The sequence below is a fragment of the Heteronotia binoei genome, chromosome 3 (assembly GCF_032191835.1).
Source record: "Heteronotia binoei isolate CCM8104 ecotype False Entrance Well chromosome 3, APGP_CSIRO_Hbin_v1, whole genome shotgun sequence".
Taxonomy (NCBI): Eukaryota; Metazoa; Chordata; class Lepidosauria; order Squamata; family Gekkonidae; genus Heteronotia; species Heteronotia binoei.
Genome location: NC_083225.1, coordinates 41,028,567 through 41,053,649, shown reverse-complemented (window position 1 = coordinate 41,053,649; position 25,083 = coordinate 41,028,567). Strand labels below are relative to the sequence as shown.

Genomic DNA, 25,083 nt, shown 5'->3' with positions numbered 1-25,083 from the left:
TTTTTGCCTAGTAAACAGCTCAGGTGAGCATGGCAGAAGGCCTGTTCCAATTATGACCCCCCCACACACACACACTCTCCAACCTCTATTTATGGTGAAATCAGAGGAGAACCTCTGAATCACACCTCTTCCTCCTCTCCTCTCATCACACTCATAATGTTAGATCCAGAGAAGCCCATGTCCACATAGTACAGCAGTGGGCAAACTGAGCATCCAACAGCTGTCCCTTATGCTATATGAGGTGCTGCTCCACAGCGCTCCCAGGTATTGGGAGGCATTCCAAGGAGGGAGGCTACAAAAAAGGACAACATACACATGCAGAAACAACCTTGTGCGTCGTCTCTCAATCCAAATCATAGAAAGTAATGCTCAAACTGGGAGACACTCTGTTTGTGTGTCAACATGGGAACTCCCAGCATGTGCAGAAGTGCACACCCTGCTTGAAATCTCACCACTCATACAAGTTCTGGGTGGGGGGTATCATCTAAACAGACATTGCATTTGTTTTTGTCAGGAATTTTAGCCCTTAAAAAAAATCCAGCATGTGTGTAGCGTTATGCTTTTAACAGACAGGTAATTCTGTTAGCTAAGGCAGCTCTGAGTCATTCTACACATTACTACTGCCCATCTGTTTATTTTCTAAAGGTGTTTCAGTGCCTCCAAATCTGAAATGCCAACTGTAATTCCTTTTCTCTGATTTGAACAGCTTTCACAAGCCTATGTCTCACAGCACAGAATTATGCATGGCACCAAATATTATTGCAAAGTTATACTGAAACAAAACAGAATTTTATTGCAGCCTTCTGTCAATTTCTGTGCTAAGAAATATAGATTAAAACCTAAGAACTAGGAGTGATGCAGAACTCATGGAAATTTCCAAACTTTTCTGATACAACCCCCTGCATCATCAAAAAGTCAATCCTAAGAGTTGGCATACTTTGAGTACAGGATGTGATACAAAGGGCTACAGCTAAAAAACCCAGGGAGGACAGTGGACATTTTCATCCTTTCCTAAGGTATCTGCTTCTGTACCACAGGGGACCATCTGTGTCTGCCCAACCCCATGAAAGGGACTAACTCTAAATGAGCAGTTTATGCATCCCCACTCATTCTCTGCTGTACTTCACATCTGTACTGAACTGTTTATGCCATTAAAAACCAACACTCCCTAAAGCATTTTATGTACTCATGAAAAGTGCCAGTACTTACCTTGGTGCTTCTTCAATTACTTTCTGATTTCTCCTCTGAATGGAGCATTCTCTTTCATTCAGCCATAATGCATTGTTATGCTTATCAGCCAAAACCTAGTAAAAGGTCACTCTTAATAAGTAAATGCAGTGCTTCTCTCTCTCTCTCTCAATACTAGCAATATCAATGAAATTATTCAATTAAAATAACAAAATTAATTATACAAAACCCAACCAACTTAGACTGCCAAGAAAAGAAAATACATGCGTATACATTATTCAAGGACTCCCAGAACATGTTTAGTAATTCGATCAAGGGAGAATTCCCACTTGATAAAGTGTCAGGCTATCATATGCCCACCCTCCAGGAATAAACAGAAGGACTGAACTGGACTTATTTGAACGTATCTCCCTGAGGGCATAGAAAAAATGGGGGGTTGGATCAGAATGGTCAAACACATGATGCATGTTTCATGGTCTCAACCCCTTACAGGTTGAGAATTTTCCATGGAATCAGAAAAGGACTTCACTCTTTTGCTGAGTCAGATTCATAGTTGTAAGAATGCTAAAATGCAAACCTAACCTCTTCCCCAGCAGGCTGGTCATTAAGGATTTCCAGGGGGTGTAATGAACACATTTTATAAAATCTATACTGACAAAGATGTTCACATAAAGTAATAAATATAAATCTTGTTATTTTGGTACCATCATCCAATGGATTCTATTTACAAGCAGCTAAATGAATCCAATAGAAAACGTATTTAAAAGTATTTTCAGATCACGGTCTTCATTTCAAAAGCAATTTACCATGCAACCTTGTGTGCTGCTGAAAATAGAAATAATATAAAATAAATAAAGCAAGCAAGGCCAAAGCTCTCTTGGGGGCATACAGTAAGGATATCGCTGAGAGACACCATTTTATGAAACTATTTTGAATATGGAAAAGTTCACCAAAGGAGAATTTTTGTTACACTGTTCTGCAGCACCTGTTGAGGGTCCAGTCCTGTCCAGATTTCTAGGAAGCAGAGAAGAGAGTAATAGGAATACCACAGGATTTGCACATGCCCAGTGAATAGCCAACTGTTAAGCCACATGGTAAACTGCTTTGGAAATACTGCTACCATTTCAGAAGTGCCTGTTATACACAATGTGAAGGTGCCTTTTAGAAATACAAGTACCCTCAGCAAGCCAGTTCTTTGGATTCTGGCCACTGCATTTAAAATCTGGATGTTACCACACTCCAAGGAAGTTTGGGCCGTAATGCTACATGACTGCAAGGACTGTTGTGTTGCATTAATTTACTTAACAGGTATCAGAACTTATGACAGAAGTTAACAACATCGCATTTTAGATGAAAAAAAGTAAAAACCAATTTAGATTTTTTTTTCTCAAAAATCGATTTAGCGCTATTCTCATTTACAATAAAGTTCAATATATAAACCGAGGCAAATATTCAGAGGTTATTAAAGATTGATCTCCATTATTCAAACATTAGTTCTAAAGTGCAACTTAGTAAAAGTGAAAAATACAGAGGATAGATTAATTCAATTATCAATTTCAACAAGAATATTGAATGTGCGTGGAAAAGATACCAACCTGAATTTCTATGTGTCGAGGGTTATCGATAAACTTTTCTATTAACAATCGATCGTCGCCAAAACTTGAAGCAGCTTCCTGAGACGAAAATCTAAAACCTTCCCTTTAAGGCAAACAAATCAGACATACTGAGAAAAACTGAAGACTTTTTTACTTTCGAACTTTTATCAAACAATTAGGCCAGGATAGGCAATGTTTTTGGCTGGAGTGCAAAAGATAAAAATCCCCACAATGTTTACAAGCAAAAATTTTGCAAAAAGGTGGGGGTGGGGGGAGATAGAGGCCAGCACACCAATGGGAGACCTCCAAGGAACAGCAGGGTCATGATGCAGTGGCAGGCAATGGCAAACCACTTCTGAATGTCTCTTGCCTTGAAAAGACTATGGGGTTGCTGTAAGTTAACTGTCTGTGACATGACGGCACTTTCTACCACCACTGCAGTGCTTGCTGTGCTTCTCCTGAAACTCAAGGGAATGGCAAGAGCAGCTTTTGACACAAAGCAAAGGAACTGCAGTGGGCACAAAAGCATGAGAGTTGAGAAAAGGACTTCCGCATGGCTACGGAACACCTCAGAGCTGTGATTCTTAATCTTTAATCTACTTCTAACCCACCAAGTATGCAACATGATAATCGACTGCACCCAAGTTCAAAAAGCCAAGAATTTTAAAAAGTGTAACAAGGAGATTTCATTTATGAAGGTATTTTTATGATACTTAAGGCCTGCTGTGGTCCATCTAGTCCAGCATCCTGTCTCACACAGTGGTCAACTAGTTCTTCTGGATGGTCAACATAGCCAGAATAAAAGTCAAGGCCTGATGTTGCCTCTTGGCCAGCATAGAAGTCAAGGCCTGACATTGCCTCTTGGCCAGCATAGAAGTCAAGGCCTGACATTGCCTCTTGGCTCTGAGATTTAGTGCCTCTGAACGTGGAGGTTCCCTTCAGCACCATGGCTAGTAGCCACTGATAGACTTATCCTCCATGAATCTCTCTAATCTCCTTTTAAGGCTGTTTATTATACAAAGATATGAAGCATACCTTCAACTAGACCCTTGGCCTTGATGGCCAGCAGTCAACTCTTTACTTTCCGGTCCGATTCCTATTCTGCAAATGGTTGCCTAAAGTCCCAAATGTCCTCCAAAGTTCTGGATGCCTCTCAAGATTTGTAGATCACCCTTGGAGGCCATACAGCCTCCATTAAGAATGTTTTAGATGTCAGTTAGAACTTCCAGTATTGCAATGATTTAATGTTATTGCATATACAAAAGTATTCAAACAGGGAAAATAATTAGATCTATATTTTGTGCCTCTCCCCATATGCCCTCCAATATTCTCAAAAAACATAGCTCTCCTTTTCTTTTGTCTTCTTGTTCATCAGTAAATTTTCACCCTTTGTGGTTATGAAGGAAGTAATTAACATGCATTTACTGCTCAAAAAAGACTACCTGGTCTCCCAACAGTCATCATGTAACTTTTGTTGGTTTATTTTTTGGATTTGTACCCCACCATATATGACTCCAACGGCACATAACAATACTTAACACAATACTGATTTGAAGAGCAACAAAAAAATCAACAGTAACAAATAGAAAACCTGCTCAATAGATTAAAAACAACAACAAAAAAACCCTCTGCCAGTTCATGTAGTCATCAAGTTCTGCTACCCGAGGAAACCACTGACCTTCAAAAAAATAAACACCAGGGTGGCTCAATGGTCTTCTGTTGGGAGAATGTTCCTTTTAAATGGTTCCACTACAAAAGAGGATCTCCCCTTCAGTGCAATCAATCAAGCATCAAACAAAAATGCACCTCATAAGCATGGGTCACTCAGATGATCTCAGTGTATACAAGGGACTGAAAGGGAGGAGGTATTGCCTAAAGTTAACCGGACCAAGAGCATTCAAGCTTTACATGTATTTTGAACTAACCAAAGGTTCCCAGGTTCAAAGATGGTACACAGATGGTACACATGGATAACAGATGGACCAACATTTTCTAGTAATGGTCACAACTGTCAAACCAACTTCTGTTGGTAAAAGGCACTCCTTGATCTTCCCTCTATGGATAATGAGGAATTGCACCTTTTGACCCATTATAGTAGAGACCTCTGCATATCCTATATGTGGGTATATCTGCATACAATACATGGTCAGTATCTCACATATAATCCAGAACTGGCCATAGAGTTTGGGTGTGTGTCATGATCTGAGACCTAGTGCAGCCTAGAGGGCAGGGAGAAGCCTGCGTAGGAGTAGATACAAGGGCCTACATCTCCCAGGGTTCCTTCAATCCCCGATTGGGTAGCAGAGTTTTGGAAAGAAAAATAGGATGGGAGAGGCTGGTCTCTCTGGAGAGGCTGCAGACAGGGAAGTGCTCTCTGGAAAAGCTGCAGCAGGAGGGTTCCCTCACCCTAAGGAGGTGGTGAGTTTTAGCGACAGAGGAAGGGAATGTATAGATAGATGCATAAGGCTGTTTATTTACTTGCACCAACCTTTACTGTTTCTTTATTCAATATTACACTAAAAGTTTCACAACCCACTTCTTGTTTTTGAGGACTTATAATAAATTTCTAGTTATTGTTAAACTGCCTGGGACCTCACATCTCTTCAGTCATGGTTAACAGGGAAGATACTGGGGTGGGGTGGGATGGACATCCTGGGCCCTTCCATACAGACACTTACCAGAGTGGTGGCAGCCAGTAGAAGGCCCTTCCTGCTCCCCTGCTGTGTGACAGGGCATAAACATGGATGTATGGAGGTGGACATAAGAACATGAGAACTGCCTTGCTAAATTCAATCAAGGATCCATCAGCAAAATTTTTCCAACAATGGCAAGTCTGATGCTTTCAGGATACATAAAAGCTGCACCTGATCAGAGTGGGTCAATGGCTTCTTTTGATAATATATTTGTTAATAAAGGTGTCACTACGAAGGCGGACTTGCTCCTTGATGCAATCAATCTACCATCTAACAAAGATGCAACTCCTAAGCATGGATCACTCTGATGATCTCAGTGTATATGAGGAACTGAAAGGAAAGAGGGATTTAAATTGGACAAAGGTAATTCAAAGCTTTAAAGGCTAACAGCAGCACACTTAAAATGGTTATCCCCAGACCAACTGTTATCCATATTGCCTCTGAAACCAGCAGCTCCATCATGACTAATAGTAGTTGCTAGATCTATCACCCATGAATTTGTCTAATCCCCTCTGAAAGTCACTGAACACAATGGTAACACTCCATCTTGTTGTAATGAATTCCACGACTTAATAATGCATGGTTTCTTGTATCCGCTCGCAGTCTACCACCAATCATTTTAAATGCGTGGTCCCAAACGCCAGTGTTATGAAAAAGGGGAAAGATTTCCTTCTATTTGTTTTTTCCACACCAAGCAGAGATTCATAAATTTTCATCATATGCCCATTCAGTCATTATTTTAAAAACAAAAAAAGCACTATTTGTTTTAACAGGGGTCATTTCATAGATAAAGAGGTGCCAGAGCTCATTAGCACAACACATTTGCACAACATATTTGCATATGTCACACACCCCTGACATCACCAAAAAGTGTACTAAATTATATCAGCACAGCATCTACCTTTAAATGCTTCTTGAATTATAATTGTCATAATAAAACTTTATTCCCATTATACTTTTAAAATTACATTCTCCTATGTGGCCATAGCAGCATGATGGAGATTCCCATCTGTCTGCTTTATATGTTTTGGTTATTTTCCCATTTTTTGTGGGGGGAAATATTAGAAAGTTTGTCAAATCGTAGAGTTCAGCAACATTCTCACAGGGGGTTTGAACGATGGAACCCAGAAGCAAGTGGGGGGGGGGGTTAAGAATGAAAGGACACAATAAAATTTAGATGTTCTGAAACTCCACCCCTGTGAGCTCCTGCCCAAAATGAGGCCTGTGTTTTTAAGCCTTTCTTCACAGTAAAGTTGCTCCAAAGCCTTGATTGTTTTGGCTGCAATAGTTAGAGAGCCAGTGTGGTGTAGTGGTTAAGAGTAGCAGACTCTAACCTAGAGAACCAAGTTTGATTCCTCACTCCTCCACATGAAGCCAGCTGAATGACCTTGGATAAGTCACAGCTCCCTCAGAGCTCCCTCGGCCCTACCTACCTCGCATTGCGTCTGTTGTGGGGAGAGGAAGGGAAGACAACTGTAAACCGCTTTGAGACTCCTTTGGGTTGTAAAAGATGGGATATAAAAACCAACACTTCTTCTTATACAACTAAACACAGTATCTGAAATGTAGCTGCATCATCAGCCTCAAGACAGACAGCACTATATGGACCACTTCATTTCTGATTCCTTTCCTAATAATCCCAAACACAGAACTGGCCCATTGCCTCCACAAACCAAATGAATGTCTTCACTGAGCTATTGAGAACAACCCCAATTCCTCTTTCCTGATTACTGACTAACCAGGAATGTTTAGACCATGGGTGGCCAAACTGCAACTCAAGAGCCACACATGGCTCTTTCACACATATTGTGTGGCTCTTGAAGTCCCCACTGTCCCATCAGCTGGCTTGGAAAATGCATTTAAAGTTGCTTTCTTTCCACCTCTCCCTCCCTCCCCACATCTATTTCTTTCCTTCCTCCCTTCCCTCAAACACCTGACATTCATGTCTTGCATCTATTCTATGCGGCTCTTATGTTAAGCAAGTTTGGCCACTCCTGGTTTAGACCCTACCTTCATATATATGAATCTGCGATTTCCCTACCCCACCCCTTTTCACAATTTATATAATAACCACAGTCAGGGATAACTGGGTAAAGGCCTCACAATATGAGAACTACATAAACAAGAGGAGAGAAAGTCATGCCTAAAGCATTCTACAGACTTAAAAGTGAAGATCATTTGCCATTTTGTTGCCCTTTAATCCAGCTTGGGAAACTCATTTTAACAGATCTTTGTATTATGATGCAATTTTCCCCATTATGAATAATCTGGTATCAATTTCAAATTTAAGTTCAACCTCGACTCCAGAACACTTAAGAATAAATTACTGGTCTCAAAATAGAGCCTTGGTGGGCCCCGCTACGTATTTCCACACATTTTGTCCTGTGTTTGTTTACTCCCATCCTCTATCTGACATTATTTAGCCAGTTACAGATCTGTGATAAATCTGCTTACTCTGTGACCGATTTCGCACTCACCCTATGCCACTCTGAAATTTCTTTTCAATGCAGCGTCCTTCCAATTTCCCTCTATCTGCCCCAGGGCTTCAGCTTGCGTTGCTATTTTTGCAAGGCAAAGAGAAACCATTAAAAACCAGTTTCTCTTTGCCGCACAAAAACGGCAATGCAAGCTGAAGCCCCAGGGCAGAGAGTGGGAAATCAGAAGGACGTCACGCTGAAAAGAGGAACGTCAGAACAGCATAGGGTGAGAGCGAAATCGGTCTGTGATAACTAAATTTTGTAAAAAGCTTTTTGGAAGTTCTCATATCAATATATGAATATATCAACATATCAGAAATAACAGAGTTTTTTTAATCTACTCCATGAGTTTTTTAAATCTACTCCATGTCAGACAACTTTATTAAGCAACTTCCCCTGCATTTTAGAGGTAGTTTTTGTATTTTAGCTTATTCTCATCTTAATAACAACTTTAGGATGCCCACACTGCATTATCACTTTCACTTAAACCATCGTATTCTGTAATCACATCTGAAATGTATCAGAACACATTGGCCTGTATCCAACCAAGCAATTCCAAGACTTAATGACACTTAATGCTTTCAGAAGGGAGGGAGATCATTAGGACCCACTCAGACATTGTTTCGGAGGGGGGCAGCAGTAGACCTTCCTGAACAATAATGAGGACAAAATAGATGTCTGTACTGGGAGGCAGAAATCACCATCTCACTCACCCCTCTCCAAAAATATGAGTGATCTTAAGTTTTGGGAGTGTGTGGTTGGATACAGTCTATTCCTACTAATATTTTTTGTTGCCCATAATGATTGAACACAAAAACAACAAATAGCCATATATAAATTTATTTGTAAAAGAGACTAAGTACAAATAATGTCCAAAGTAATCACCATATGTCCATAGCTGAGTAAATTTGTTATGCTTTCTCTTATCAAACCTATTTACAAAAATGTTTGGCGCCATTAGGTGCAGTGCCATTCTAACTGTTAAAACAAACCTATTTTAATCCTTTGGCTTCCTTCTGTAAGCAGTTGGATGATATGTATAACTGGTTATTTTAATTAACTGATGCATGTGCTAATTAAAAATTACTGATTGCTATCCTTGTTTATTATTCTTATTTTGTTAAAATCAATATGCCTAATTAATAATTTATAAATCTGTGGAGACTGTATGTGTGTTCCATTGCAGCTAAATACTGAAACTTTATTTTCAATGCAGTAAGTCTTGGCTTCCATAAACTTGTCCTGAACTATCAAGAGAGAGGGGGAGGACTGAGGTTATGATACAGTCAGGCAATCTGGAGCCCTCCCAGTGCTCTTAAAATGACCTGTGTTTGCAAAATACCAGGAGCAGAAGAACAGAAAAGCACAATGGCTCCATCTGCCTTAGGGAGCACAGATTCCTGCTGTAGCTGAGGTAGCACAAGCCTCTGTCTGACACAGCTCCAAAGAACCAAAGTTTAACATTTCCAGCAAACTGATTGTCAACTTTTGAGTCACCCAATGACCCAAAACGAGTTTCACTAGCAGCATTGCTACTCTTGTCATAATTTCTTGATATATATTCAAGAGAAGGGAAAACATGGACAGGAGAAAGAAGAAAATGCAGTGAAAAGAGAAAATATTCACGCGTATGTTTCAAAAATAGAAGCAGGTCCCATGGTTGCAGCCAGGGATTAAAAGGTGAGTGAGTCCCTGTTCTGGAAAAAATAGCAGAGCACTAAACTATGCCATGAGGGAACAAAAAGAACTAACAACAAAGAGCCATTATCAGCACACATTATAAATACAATAAAAATGCTGCAATGGAAAAGGTAGCTAGTCACATACCTATCCTGGAACCTTACTGACAATCTTGGCCTTAGAGTTATGTAAATCTGAAAAATGTAACTGAACAAACATGATCTAGTCTACACTAAGTGTGTATAGACTTCTTTTTTTAATAACAATTTTATTATCCTGTAATATTTTGAAATAATACTCATCAATTATTAAAAGTTCATACAAACACATTACATTTTTCTCCTCCCCCCCCTTTTCGTGACCTTCAATGGTGTATTTTAAGTAAATTGCTAAAACTAAAAGGTAATTTTTTCAAATAAAGAATCTTCATAAAAAAATCTTCCAGCAAGAAGATAAAAAGAAAAAAACATATATAATAATTATAATTCATCTTCATTATAATCCTTTAGTCCTTATCAAAAGAAAATTAAAAAGAAAGTATATTCCCACTTTTGACTATAGTCTATATACCTCTTTCAAAGTTCAACTATTGTCAAAAATCACCAAGTATCCTTTAACTTTCCATTGTTTTTCAACATATATTTGAAATGTTCCCTATTCATTTTTAAACTTCTCTAGATCATTTTCTTTTAAGATTCTTGTAAGTTTGTCCATTTCACTCCAATGCATAACTTTCTGGTATTTTATCCTGCTTCCACATCTGTGCATATAATGTCCTTGCAGCTGAAAGCATGTACCAAATTATCGTTCTATCTTGTTTTGTAAATTTTTCCATTTGTAATCCAAACAAAAAGATGTCTGGTGCCTTCTTAATATTATAACCCAAAATTTTTGAGATCTCTCGCTGAATCATTTGCCAAAATTGCTTTGCCTTTTCACAAGTCCACCACATATGGTAGAAAGATCCCTCATGTTTTTTACATTTCCAACATCTGTCCAACACCTGATTGTTCATTGTTTCCAGTTTCTTAGGTGTCATATACCACCTATATAATATTTTAAAAGTTTTCTTTAATGTTATAACATGTCGATATCTTCATAGAGTTCTTCCATAAGTACTCCCATGACTCCATTTGTATTTCCTTATTTATATTTATCGCCCACCTCATCATTTGAGATTTGACTTCTTCATCTTCCGTAGACCATTTCAACAATAGTTTATAAATTCTTGAAATCAATTTTTCGTTATCACCAAACAGCATTCTCTCCAGTTCTGTTTGTTCTTGTTTTATCATTTTTAATGTCCTGTTCAAGCAAACTTTTAATCTGTTGCAATTGAAGCCAGTTATATTTATATTGTAATTTATATTGTATATTGTAATTCTTCAGCCGATTTTAACTCCACCTTCCCTCCATGTATTTTTAACAATTGTTTGTATGATAGCCATTTCTCTTCATTGATATAAAAATATAATTTTATTACTTCTGTTGGCACAATCCAAAGCAGTTTCCTTTCATCTCCATATCTTTTATATTTTAACCATATATTTAACAAATTGCTTCTTATATAGCGATGTTTGAAAAAAACCATCCATCTTACTTTTCGCATAACACATATATACATGGCAACCAAAAACATTTCCATGACCTTCTAGTACTAGTAGTTTTCTATTTAATAATGTCATCCATTCCTTAATCCACACCAGGGATACTGCATCATGGTACAGCTTTAAGTCAGGCAGTTGGAAACCTCCCCTTTCTTTTGAATCAATCAAAATTTTCATTTTAATTCTTGGTTTTTTCCCGGCCCATACAAATTCTGAAATTTTCTTTTGCCATTTGCTAAATGGTTTATTATCTTTCACTATTGGAATTGTTTGAAACAGGAACATGATTCTTGGTAAGACATTCATTTTAATTGCGGAAATTCTGCCCAGTAAAGACAAATTCAACTTGTTCCATTTTATCAAATCTCCATCAATCTTACACCAAAGCTTCTCATAATTACTTTTATACAAATCAATATTTTTTGTTGTGATTTCCACACCTAAATATTTTACTTAAGAAGTAACAAAGGCTTGGCCAGATGAAATTATCCTTAGGATTGATGGAATTATCCATAGACGTGGTGGGCCCTGGATGGATTTCAGCTATGACCAGCCTTTCCGAAGGCCGCCTGTTTTCAGGTTGGGGGTAAGTGGTTAGTGAAATCTCAGATGGATGAGTAGATATCGTATTATCCACATCAGAGTTTGTTAAAGGAGGGCGAATGGAAATTGAAGCGCGAGGAGGATCTTGTTGATCTAGGTCAATCAGAGGCACATATTGAAGCTCTCTCAACTCGATAGAGGAAGACCCAGGAGAGCTCTTTTGCTGCCCACTCACCTTCAATAAGAGGCTTTCTTTCAACAAGTCTAGTCTTTTTAAAATGTCTTGTTGATCATAAGACTGGAGGGATTGGAACTGATCTGTAATATTGTCTACCAAGATGTTAGTTCCAGAAAGAACCTCCATAAATTCATTAAGAGGATAAGATTGAGGTGACAAATTTACTGTGGCAGATGAAGTGTTTGCATTCAAGATGCCACCTGATCTATCTGCAACTGTTGGAGATAGTTTAGAAATGCTTTGGGTTGAAATAGAGGGCCCAAAAGGAAATTTAACTATGGGAGTTTGTTATCGCCCACCAAATCAAAAGAGAGAGGACGATTATAGTATGATGGAAGGCTTAAAGATAGAGGCTAAACGTAAAAACTGTGTCGTAATAGGTGATTTTAACTACCCGCAGACTGATTGGGTCAATATGTGTTCTGGTAGAGAGAAAGAGACTGAGTTTCTTGATGCTCTCAATGACTGTGCTATGGAGCAGATGGTCTGAGAACCTACCAGGGGTGGGGCGATCCTGGATTTAGTCTTAAGTGATGCCCAAGACTTGGTGAGAGATGTAAAAGTGATTGCGCCGCTTGGGAGCAGTGACCATAATGTTATTGATTTCACCATTTGTATAAATAGGGAGTTGTCCAAAAAGACCGCCACAACCACGTTTAACTTTAAAAGGGGTAAATACACTGAGATGAGGAGGCATGTGAGGAGGAAACTGAAAGGAAAGGTAAATACGGTCAAAACCCTTGGGGAAGCTTGGACACTATTTAAAACTATAATCCTAGAAGCTCAGATAAAATACATACCACAAGTTAGGAAAGGCACAAACAGGCATAAGAAAAGGCCTGCGTGGTTAACAAAGTAATGGAAGCTGTAAAAGGTAAGAAGGACTCCTTTAAGCAGTGGAAAACCAGTCCAAGTGAGATTAGTAAAAGGGAACACAGGCTGTGGCAAATCAAACGCAAGACTGTGATCAGGCAGGCAAAAAGGGACTATGAGGAGCATATTGCAAAAAACATAAAGACCAACAATAAAAATTTCTTCAAATATATTAGAAGTAGGAAACCAGCCAGGGAGGCAGTGGGGCCCTTGGATGACCATGGTGTAAAAGGATTACTGAAGGAGGATAGGGAAACGGCTGAGAGGCTGAATGAATTTTTTGCCTCCGTCTTCACTGTGGAAGACGAGAACTTTTTGCCCACCCCAGAACCACTAATGTTGGAAGGGGTGTTGAAAGACCTGAGTCAGATTGAGGTGACAAAAGAGGAGGTCCTACAACTGATAGACAAATTAAAAACTAATGTCACCGGGTCCGGATGGCATACATCCGAGAGTTCTGAAAGAACTCAAAGTTGAACTTGTGGATCTTCTAACAAAAATCTGTAATCTTTCATTGAAATCTGCCTCCGTTCCTGAGGACTGGAAGGTAGCAAATGTCACCCCATCTTTAAAAAGGGTTCCAGAGGAGATTCGGGAAATTACAGGCCTATCAGTCTGACTTCAATACCAGGAAAGTTGGTAGAAACCATTATCAAGGACAGAATGAGTAGGCACATTGATGAACACAGGTTATTGAGGAAGACTCAGCATGGGTTCTGCAAAGGAAGATCTTGCCTCACTAACCTGTTACATTTCTTTGAGGGGGTGAACAAACATGTGGACAAAGGAGACCCAATAGATGTTGTTTACCTTGACTTCCAGAAAGCTTTTGATAAAGTTCCTCATCAAAGACTCCTTAGAAAGCTTGAGAGTCATGGAGTAAAAGGACAGGTCCTCTTATGGATCAAAAACTGGCTGAGTAATAGAAAGCAGAGAGTGAGTATAAATGGGCAGTCTTCGCAGTGGAGGACGGGAAGCAGTGGGGTGCCGCAGGGCTCGGTACTGGGTCCTATGCTCTTTAACTTGTTCATAAATGATTTAGAGTTGGGAGTGAGCAGTGAAGTGGCCACAATTGCGGATGACACTAAATTGTTCAGGGTGGTGAGAACCAGAGAGGATTGTGAGGAACTCCAAAGGGATCTGTTGAGGCTGGGTGAGTGGGCGTCAACTTGGCAGATGCGGTTCAATGTGGCCAAGTGCAAAGTAATGCACATTGGGGCCAAGAATCCCAGCTACAAATACAAATTGATGGGGTGTGAACTGGAAGAGACTGACCAAGAGAGAGATCTTGGGGTCGTGATAGATAACTCACTGAAAATGTCAAGACAGTGTGCGTTTGCAATAAAAAAGGCCAACGCCATGCTGGGAATTATTAGGAAGGGAATTGAAAACAAATCAGCCAGTATCATAATGCCCCTGTATAAATCGATGGTGCGGTCTCATTTGGAGTACTGTGTGCAGTTCTGGTCACCGCACCTCAAAAAGGATATTATAGCATTGGAGAAAGTCCAGAAAAGGGCAACTAGAATGATTAAAGGGCTGGAACACTTTCCCTATGAAGAAAGGTTGAAACGCTTGGGACTCTTTAGCTTGGAAAAACGTCGACTGCGGGGTGACATGATAGAGGTTTACAAGATAATGCATGGGATGGAGAAAGTAGAGAAAGAAGTACTTTTCTCCCTTTCTCACAATACAAGAACTCGTGGGCATTCAATGAAATTGCTGAGCAGACAGGTTAAAACGGATAAAAGGCAGTACTTCTTCACCCAAAGGGTGATTAACATGTGGAATTCACTGCCACAGGAGGTGGTGGCGGCCACAAGCATAGCCACCTTCAAGTGGGGTTTAGATAAAAATATGGAGCAGAGGTCCATCAGTGGCTATTAGCCACAGTATGTGTGTATATATAAAAATTTTTGCCACTGTGTGACACAGAATGTTGGACTGGATGGGCCATTGGCCTGATCCAATATGGCTTCTCTTATGTTCTTATGTTCTTATGAGAGTTATTCTGTAGGTCTAGATATTTCTTTCGATGAATCAGGGGTAGAATGATTTCATTCTTAAAGACGCGCGTAGGAAAGATTCCTTTGGATGAGAGATATTTTTTGATCGTAACAGAAGCTGACGAATCTGTGCTGACCTGAATGATAAAAGCACCCTCTGTGACTGGGAACAAGCATCAAAGAAATCTATCTCATGTAGATCAATCCTAGCCGTTTCCCCTGGGAATAAAGTTCTTAGATGTCTTTTGGATAGTTGCATAGAGTTCCACAAAGGGCCCTTCCTCTTGTAGTTGCAGATGGTTAAACAGATTTTGTTTGGGGTGAGGATAAGTTTATAAAGTTGCTCTCGCTCATTGGATGAAGACTTTAATTTGTAACCTGTTGTTGACTTTGTTACTTGCTTTGGAAAGGCAGTCTTGGGATAGCTATCCAAAAAGGGGCTTTTTGGAGATTCCATCTCTCCCAGTTCCAGGAGTCTCTTTCCAAAGTAAGAGATCTGCTTACTGGCATGATCAATTTTGCTATGCAGCAGTTTTAGTTGATTATAGATGTGCTCAACTGTTATAGCAACAAGGCTGATCAAATCAAATGGGTCATTAGAATTGTTGCACACAGTGCTGTTTAGAGCACTCAGCACTGCCCCATCCGGCTTACTGCTGTTATTAATTACTGGGTGTGAATCACCAGCTTTTTGTTTGGTTAAGGCTGATTCATTTAACCTCTTCCTTAATGATCTTGCTCCCTTTTTGTCAGATATTGACCATCATAGTCCAAAACTTGGTGCCAGACATGTTCCCTTACTGTTATATGCGGACGATACAGTCTTACTATCTTGTTCCAGAATTGGATTAAAACGTTTGCTTGTTCGCTGTATCACCTTCCTTAACAACAATAAGCTCCTATTGAACTATGACAAATCTAAAATTGTTGTTTTTTTCCAAATCTTGGAAACCAACTAAATGGTCAATAGGCAGCAAAGAGATAGAACAAGTAAAATACTACAAGTACTACCTAGGAATTCATTTTCAATTTAACACACTTTGGACTAATCATCGTAACTGTATAATTAAGTCAATCAATGTTAGCGTTGCAGCTATCCAGCGCTTCTTTTACAGGAGAGGCAATCAGTTTATCCCAGCCGCGCTAAAAATCTTTAAGGCTAAAGTGATACCGCAGCTTTTATATGGGGTCCCAGTGTGGATCACAGCCTTGGATAATAACATTGAAGGTGTCCAATCAAAATTCCTACGGAAAATCCTGGGATTCCCAAAGTCCGTACCATATGCAGTTTTATGTTTAGAAACAGGGACGAATCTTGTGGAAACACAAGCATGGCTAATGTCACTTAAATATTGGTTACGGCTACATTTCCACTCTGACTCAGAGAGCCTTTTATTTCAACTGCTCTCAGAATCTAATTTGTCAAATTGGCTAGTATTTATTGAGAAGAAAATTAAATCTATGAGCATTGATTTAGATTCACTTCTTATGCTATCCTTAAAAGATGCCTTTTTGAAACTTAAGCTCAGAATTCTAGATATTGAAATACAAATGTTATATAGCCTGGCCAACAAGTCTTGCTCCCCACTGAATTTTGAACTTCCTCTCTCAGTAGGGAAATTAGCGTCGTATTTCTCCTCTCGCCAAGCTCCACAGCAACAGCGTGCGTTCTCATTAACGAGATGTAATGCATTACCATCTGCTATCTTATTTGGTAGATTTAACAGGATTGAGTACTCAAATAGACATTGTCTTTGTAATCCCAAGTGTATTGAAACTATTTCCCATGTATTATTGAATTGTCCTCTTTATGATGATATTCGTTGTATATACTTGAAAGATATTTTAGCAGATATGTTGGGCTGTGCTGATTCAGGCAAAGTCCACAAACTTTTAAATGACACTTGCTCTGAGGTAACTTTAACGGTTGCTGGATTTCTTCAACAGGCCATAGAAATACGACAGAGAATGGTTCTGGAATGACCATATTTTATTTGTTTTAATTATTTAATTTGGCTAAACTCAACTCATATATATTTTACTTATTTTATGTATATTAGCTTCCTATGTACTCTATAATCTAGGATTTTATATTATTTATATTGCTATTTTACTGCTAAATCTGTTTTATGCCAATAAAGGCTTTCTGTTGCTGTTGTTGACTTTAGAAGTAACTTCACATTCTGTTAAATTTTGTAATTCTTTCTGTTTACTCTTTGACATATTTTTGCACAATATTTTCGATTTTTCTTTGTTTATGTGAAAACCTGCCAATTTTCCATATTCTTGTATCTTACGAAGCAACAATGGTGTTACATGAGTGGGATTTTCATTTATAAACATTACATCATTTGCAAACGCTCTGTATTTGTAAGAAAAACCTCTCCGTTTCAAACCCTCTATCTCCTTATCTTCTTGAATTTGCAAAAGCAAAACCTCTAAAGTCATTATAAATATCAATGGAGATAGAGGGCAACCTTGTCTTGTTCCTTTACTAATTATCATCTTTTCCGTCAAGTCTTACTTGTTGTTCAGTATATAACACCACCATTCTTATAAAGTCTTCTCCCAATCTCATTTTCTCCATCACTGCAAACATAAAATCCCATTGCACATTATCAAATGCATTCTCTGCATCTGCAAAAAATAATGCTACTTCTTTTGCCGGATGTTTCTCATAATATTCAATAATATCTACCACTGTTCTGATATTATCTCTAATTTGCCTCCTGGGAAGAAATCCTGCTTGCTCTTCTTTAATGACATTCTTCAAATGCTATTTAAGGTGTTCTGCTAAGATTCTAGCAAATATTTTATAGTCATTGTCAAGTAGTGAAATTGGTCTATAGTTTATTACATTCGTGGCATCTCTGTCTTCTTTCAGTATCAATGAAATTACTGCTTCTTTCCATGTTCCAGGTATTTTCCCATCTGTTCTTATAATATTCATCAATTTCTGAAGTTTTGGTGATAATGCCTCCACAAGCACTTTATACAATTTTGCCGTAAAACCATCTGGACTGGGTGCTTTCCCTAATTTCATTGAATTGATTGCCGCCTCTACTTCTCCTCTTTCAATTGGTTCATTTAATATCTTCTCCATAATTTCTGTTAAGGGATTTACTTTAATTTTCTGTAAATATACTTCAATTTTTCCCTTGTCCATCTTTTGACTTTTAAACAACTTGGCATAATATTTATAGAATTCTCTTTTAATTCCTTCCTGGTCAACAATATCCTTACCTCCCAATACGATTTTGTAAATAAATTTATTCTCCCTTTTTTTCTTCATTTGCCAGGTCAAATATTTTCCAGGTTTATTCGCTTCTTCAAAAGATTTCTGTTGAAGTCTTTTTAAATTCCATTCCACTTGTTTAACAAATGTCTCAATTGACTTTGTAATATTGTAATCTCCCATATATTTTTCTTTTTCCCAGGTCTCTTTTTAAGCTCCTTCTCCTTTTTTACAATCTCTTTCTGAACATCCACCATTAGCTTGTCTTTGGCTCTTTTATCTTTATTGTTCAATATAATTAAAATACCCCTCATTACCGCTTTATATGCATCCCACACAGTTTGAAATTGAATGTCCTCTTTTTATTTATTTGAAAAAAGACTTGGTCTCCTTTTCCAGAGACGCCACTACTTCCTTTTTCTGTAGCAAATCTTCATTTATCTGCCATCTTAGTCTTTTTCACGGATTTTGTTGACCACATTAATGGATTGTGATCTGCCCCTACTTTAGGAAGAATATTTTTTTTTTCATAATAAGTCCAAGATTTTTTGTACTCCATAGCATATCAATTCTTGAGAAAGAATTATGCCTTGCTGAAAAGAACGTATAGTCACATTATTTAGGGTTAAATTCCCTCCCTTCCAGACTTTCTTGTTTTACTAATTCAAAAAATGACTTTGGTAATTTTCCTTCATTATTTTTTTCCCCAGATCTGTCTAGAATATTTTTAACTGTTCCATTAAAATCCCCCATTAGCATGATTTGCTCATACGTCACTTTGTCTAATTGTTGCATAATGTCTTTTAAAAAGAGTCTTTTGCTCCATTTGGGGCATTCAATCCCAATAACAAAGTTCTTTTGCAGTTCAACGTCACTTCCACCGCAATATATCTGCCATTATCATCCTTAAAAATCAATTTTGGGTCCAATTCTTGTTTAATATAAAAAACAACTCGCCTTTTTTTCTCCTTAGCCAATGAACAGAATTCCACACCCAGTTGTTTATTCCATAAAAATTTATAATCATTTTTTAATGTGTACTTCTTGTAGGCAAATTATATTACATTTTTGTTTCCCAATCCAATGAAACGTTGCCTTTCTTTTTTGTGGTGAATTAAGTCCATTTACATTCCAAGATATTAATTTGTAATCTATCATGATTTTCTATTTTCAGTCTGTACTCCCAAACTTCTTATGTTCATCCAAGAACTTCGTCGTTTCCTGGGTGCTTGTAATTGTAAATCTTTTTTCTTTATGTTCAAAACTTAAACCTTCTGGAAGTATCCATCTGTATCTCATTTCATTTTCTCTCACCTTTTCAGTCAATTTTTTGTATAATCTCCTGTCATTTATAACCTTTCTTGGCAATTCTTTCATGATTCTTACACTACTACCATCCACCTCCAATGCATTTTCAAATTGTTTACTTAGAATTTTTCCCATCATGTCTCTTGTCACAAATCTTACAACCACATCTCTCATTATTTAATTATTTATTTAGGTATCTATACCCCCGCTTGATTCTCTGCTTGTCTTACCCACAGGAATTACAACTCTTTCCCTCCATTTTTCAGATGAACATTATTTAGGTAATTTAAGAATTTAAGGGTATGATCCAAGCTTCCCCACCAGGCCTGTAGCTACAGTGAGGCCCAGGGGGACTTGGCCACTCCATTTAACCCCCCTTCCATCTGTATGGCCCCTCCATTGGAGGGCGTCCAATCTGTCCCCTTTGTACACCACCACTTGCAGCCGCTCTGAACAAGTGCAACACCGCTACTGTAGGGGCTTCAGATTGGCCGGGGGGGGGGGGCCTCTACTTGCAGTTGGAAGGTTTTACTGAGTTAGTCAAATGAAGGGGGCTGTCGCTTTACTTGAGAAGCAGAGAAAGTGTTTAGGGCCAAACTGGGTGATTTCCTATCCCCCCATGCTGATGCTGGCCCCACCAAACATGAAATCCTGGCTATGGCCCTGTTCCCCACCTGTTCCTGACCCCTCCCTGTGCAAGGAGGGTTCCTGCTATCGACACCTCTTCCTGTCAGATCAACACCCCATAAAGAGAGCTGAAGTTTCAGGAGGCCCACATGCACCTAATAGGAGACAAATAACTGGAATTAAATTATAGGAAAAAATATTTTATAACTTGATACACAAGGGAATTGTGTGGCCATTCTCGCCTTTAACAAAAAAGAAAGAAAGAATATCAATTGGACTGTTCTGACTATCTTTTAAAAATTATTTACAGGGTATGAGCTTCCAAAAATTACTGCCTGCCTCATCAGATGCTGGCAGAACTACTCTCTGCAAGCTAAGGAAATCAGCTGGTAAGAAATCTTGAAAGGACATTCACTAAGAATTTTGTGCTGGGAAATGAAGGGTACAAAATACAATGTTTTTCTCAAGCTCATGAATGAGGAAAAAAAACATAATTCCCGTTTACATCTTTGTTTACAGAACAGATTTCAAAAATCCATGTCCTGTCTTCTCATGTTCTGTAGATATGCCCAAATATATCTCTTTGAGGAGGCTACTCTGACGTCTCTGATAGAATAACGAGAAAGGTTAAAATGCTGATCCTCAGGCATTTCAGAACTTTTTAAAAGATGTTCATTCAAACGTTTCCTCAAGCACAGCTCTCCTTGAACAACATGAGAATTGTTTTTGTAACTGAGACACTCCTACCATACATGGAAACCACTGAAGACAAGACAGCTATATTTTGAAATGTGATCCAAATACATAGCAGTAGCTCCATGAACAGATGCTTTTTATTAGTGTTCTAAGCAGTAAAGCAGTAGGTTTGAAGAAATACACACTCAGATTTATTGGTCAGGTTGCTGTTTTTAGTGCTTTGATATTAAATGCACTAAATCTATTTTTGATGCACTGTTTTATTATTAAAGTTTCTTAGACACTACTTTGCAACTTAGGCTACTGTTCTTTATTTTTTGCATAAAGATTAAACTAGCAGGACAGGACCCAAAAGTGGGTTTCAAATTTCTCACAGGTAGGTTGCAAGGACAGAGGAAGGAGGAGTAACAGGGAAAAGATGGGGAAGGAATCACAGGGTGTCTAAATCATAAATTTGTGGATGCCTTGGCACAATGTAAACAATTATGATTAAATAAACCCAGTTATTCATTAATGCTACATATTTGTAAATACTAAATGCAAAAAATAATATATAAATTTGCTCAAAGTTAATTGATGTGGGATGTCTGATATTATACAAGAAAGGGGGGAAGTAGCATGGAGTTACTTTGCAGATTTAGAAGTGGGTCCCACTTCAAAACATTTGAGGACCTCTGACTCCAACAAATTCCAGAGGGTAGGCCTTCTCAATAGCCATGATGGCTAAACAGTATATCCCCTATTCCAGAGGCAGTATACATCTGAATGCCAGAACAAAAATGGTGAGGGCTGTTCAGTTTCCATCCTATTAATAATCTTCCTAGGAGTACTGGATGGCCACTCTTGGGACACAGAATGATGGACATGATGAACTTTTGTTTTGATCTAGCAAGGCTCCTCTTTGGTCTGTGTAATCAATGAAAGTGCCTGGACTGAATGTGATCACTTGTATTCCACAGGAAGAAAACATGTGAAATCTTCCAGTTGACATATGTATTAAAAGATTAGCACTGAATATATTGTATGGCCTTGATAATGGCACTGTTTCAAATATATTCATAAAAAGTTCAAAATTATTAAGCCAATTCTAAGGCAATATTCATTCGTTTTCAACCTAAATGAGTCAAGAAAACACCTTAAAAACTAAGGGGAAAATATTTTATACAGACAAAATATACATATACTGTTTATATATTTTTAAAGCAGCACACACTAGCAACTGACTAAAGAATCAGGCAAAAACCATCTTTTTGTCTTATTTAATGTACTGCATCACATTATTTATTTGGATTTGCTATCAAAATGCACAAACCTAAAGCCTCAGTCCTAAACAATGCCAAGATATGCTTTAGTGGATATTAGGAAAAAGTCTTTCCTTTCAGTTTGCAATTTGATATCAGTTTGGATCCATTCAGTGGTTTACCAGGACTTTGAAGGGCCACAGTCATCAAAACTAAGGTTTTGAATAACATCTCACCTAGTTTCTTCATCATCCCATGCGATTCTCATGCCTTTCCCACCACCACCTGCTGAAGCCTTGATCATGACAGGATAGCCTAGCAAAGGGAACAATTAGACAGAAGTTCAGACTTTGATTAGTAAGTCATACAAATGCAACAAGTTATCACATGTCCAATAACACAGCAGATAACTGATTTATTTTATTAGCTGTTTGTGGGAAGGGATGCTTTAAAAGCTATATTACACATGAAAATCACCCTCTGAATTTCAGCATATCAGATTCACTTAACCTAGTATAACAGCAAAGCAAAGCTATTTAACTGTATCACTTGTCACAGTACATATTTAATTGTATTACTGGTATAAGTACAGAATTACAATATAGCAACCATAATATTACCACTGCAATTTATTAAATATATATACACTGATTATATATATATATATATATATAAAGGTAGTCTCCTGTGCAAGCACCAGTCGTTTCCAATTCTGGGATGACGTTGCTTTCACAACGTTTTCACGGCAGACTTTTTACGGGGTGGTTTGCCATTGCCTTCCCCAGTCATCTACACTTCCCTCCCCAGCAAACTGGGTACTCATTTTACCGACCTCGGAAGGATGGAAGGCTGAGTCAACCTCGAGCCGGCTACCTGAACCCAGCTTCCACCGGAATTGAACTCAGGTTGTGAGCAGAGCTTAGAACTGCGGTACTGCAGCTTTACCACTCTGCACCACGGGGCTCTGTAAACACAAACATATACATACATACATACACACACACACACCTGTCCCAAAAATAAGCATCATATACTTAAACAATACCAAAAACAATAAAATATTTAGACACTCCAGGCAAAAATGGAAACCATTATATCAGCTGACCCAGTGTGGAAAGTATTATCAGTCTTATCAACTGAAACTTTTGAGGGGGTTGAGAACACTCATATTACCATCGTTCCCCTGTGGATTGTTATTCAAAGTGTGAGATAGTATTTATTTCTACTTTGCGGTATGTGCTTTTAAAAAGATTCAATGCCAGAAAAGAATGACTGAGGTAGAGAGGCCTTAGATTACTGTTTTGCACTACTATTTTAAAAGGGCAGGCATTTCACCCAGAATTCTTCAAAAGTCCTCACCACATCACTATCGCTAAAGATATCAAAATTCTGGAAATGCTGAAGCCATAGTAAAAAGCCCTTTTTTCATGGGAGAGGGGAAACATACACACAAAAATTTGGTGGAAATCTACTTATTAGGGATGCAAGATTCCAGGTGGGGGTAGGGAATCCTCTGATTTTTCATGCTCCCCCAAAAGCTGGACAGCTGGCAGGTGAGAAAGCTCTATCCCAACAGTCATCCACACCCCCACTTGAAAAGAGCGGGGGCTGTGCATGCCTGCCTCACAAGCAGTGAATTTGCAGCTTGCAAAGTAGGCACAAATGGCACCCACAAGCAGTGAATTTGCAGCTTGCAAGGCAGGCACATGTGGCACACACTTCCCTTTAATGGTTGGGGGAAAGTGGTGTGTGTGTGCCCAGCACTGTGTCCTCAACACAATGATGTCACTCTACATGATGTCACTGCATTAGGGACAGCCCTGCCCCCTCCCAGAATAGCTTCCAAATCCTCCCGCCGGGAAGAAGATGCAACCTGGCAACCCCTATTTCATATCAAATCGAAACTTATATCACGCCCAGTCCTGGATAGCCCCTAGACAAACCCAATCTCTTCAGGTCTTGGAACCTAAGCAGGGCTGACTCTGGCAAGTACTTGGATGGCAGATATCCTTGGGACACCAGCAGTCAGAAGGCAAGGCAGGCTTTATTCAGCCACCTCTCTGAATATCCTTTATGCCCCCAGTAGGGGTCAGTCACCAGAGGACACCATGACTTCCCGATGCACACCCCCTCCCCCCCAAAAAACCCTAAATCTATCTTGCTACTTTAACAACATAAAATGCATTATTTTTAGTTTTAATTGGCATATTTATGTTTTAATAGTATAAACACTTGGCAGTGCCATCCTCAAAAAAAATTTCTGGGAGTTAGTCACAGCAAATAAAATGGAACTTACTACCAAGAAAAAATACTTGGTCACTTAGTTTTCTACAAGGAAAACTGTAAGTACAGCCAATACAAAGACAAGACAGAACTGCAAACAGCTGTATCCTATGCTATCTACCCATGGCAAGGAAATTCTTCTTTAACACAAAGGCATCTAGGTGCACTGTGTCTTTAAGAGTGTTATAGCTCAAGGTCTGCTGGCACCCATTTTACGTTTATTTTCAAGTTGATGCTGCTCACTGCTTCAAAGGTACTCCCAACTGTCTTTGTGATCCCTTTCTGCTTTCCTCCTGTCCTCTTCTCAGTAGGGTTGCCAATCCTCAGCTGGCAACACCCTGGAGACTTTTTTTAGCTTCTGAGATCTGAAGAGATCATGTATGCATGGGCTATCCAGGTCAGGGTACCCTGGAGTCTTTTAAGGGCAGTATCTCATGAAATGAGGTTTGGTGACTCGATGATGTCATTTCCATCCACATAACCAGAAATAATGTCATCATGTCACTGAAAGCACTAGCATTCACTAGAAATTCTATGGTAAAAACATAGAATTTTGGATGTATCTATCTAGAAATGCAATGACATCATTTCTAGTTACACAGCAATGACATCATTTCTAGTTACATCATCTCCTCGCCAACCACCATTCCATCCCTCACATTTTCCACTAACATTCACTAGAGCAAGAGCATGCAATGGCAGGACCTCCCTATCCACACACCAGAAAAGACAACCCTACTTCCCAGCCAGCCCAGCATTTTCTACTCTGAACTGCAATGAGCCTGAAACCATT

At 38.8% G+C, this 25,083-nt stretch overlaps 1 protein-coding gene across 1 annotated transcript in view; it reads right to left on the bottom strand.

The window, feature by feature from the left end:
• Positions 1–25,083, bottom strand: part of PCCA (propionyl-CoA carboxylase subunit alpha) — a 336,154-nt gene that overhangs the window by 213,111 nt on the left and 97,960 nt on the right. The window contains exons 9-11 of the mRNA XM_060233665.1: positions 22,244–22,322; positions 2,784–2,886; positions 1,210–1,304 (exon numbers count right to left, since the gene is read on the bottom strand). Coding sequence (XP_060089648.1) covers positions 1,210–1,304; positions 2,784–2,886; positions 22,244–22,322 — 277 coding nt within the window. The remainder of the gene's footprint in view (positions 1–1,209; positions 1,305–2,783; positions 2,887–22,243; positions 22,323–25,083) is intronic.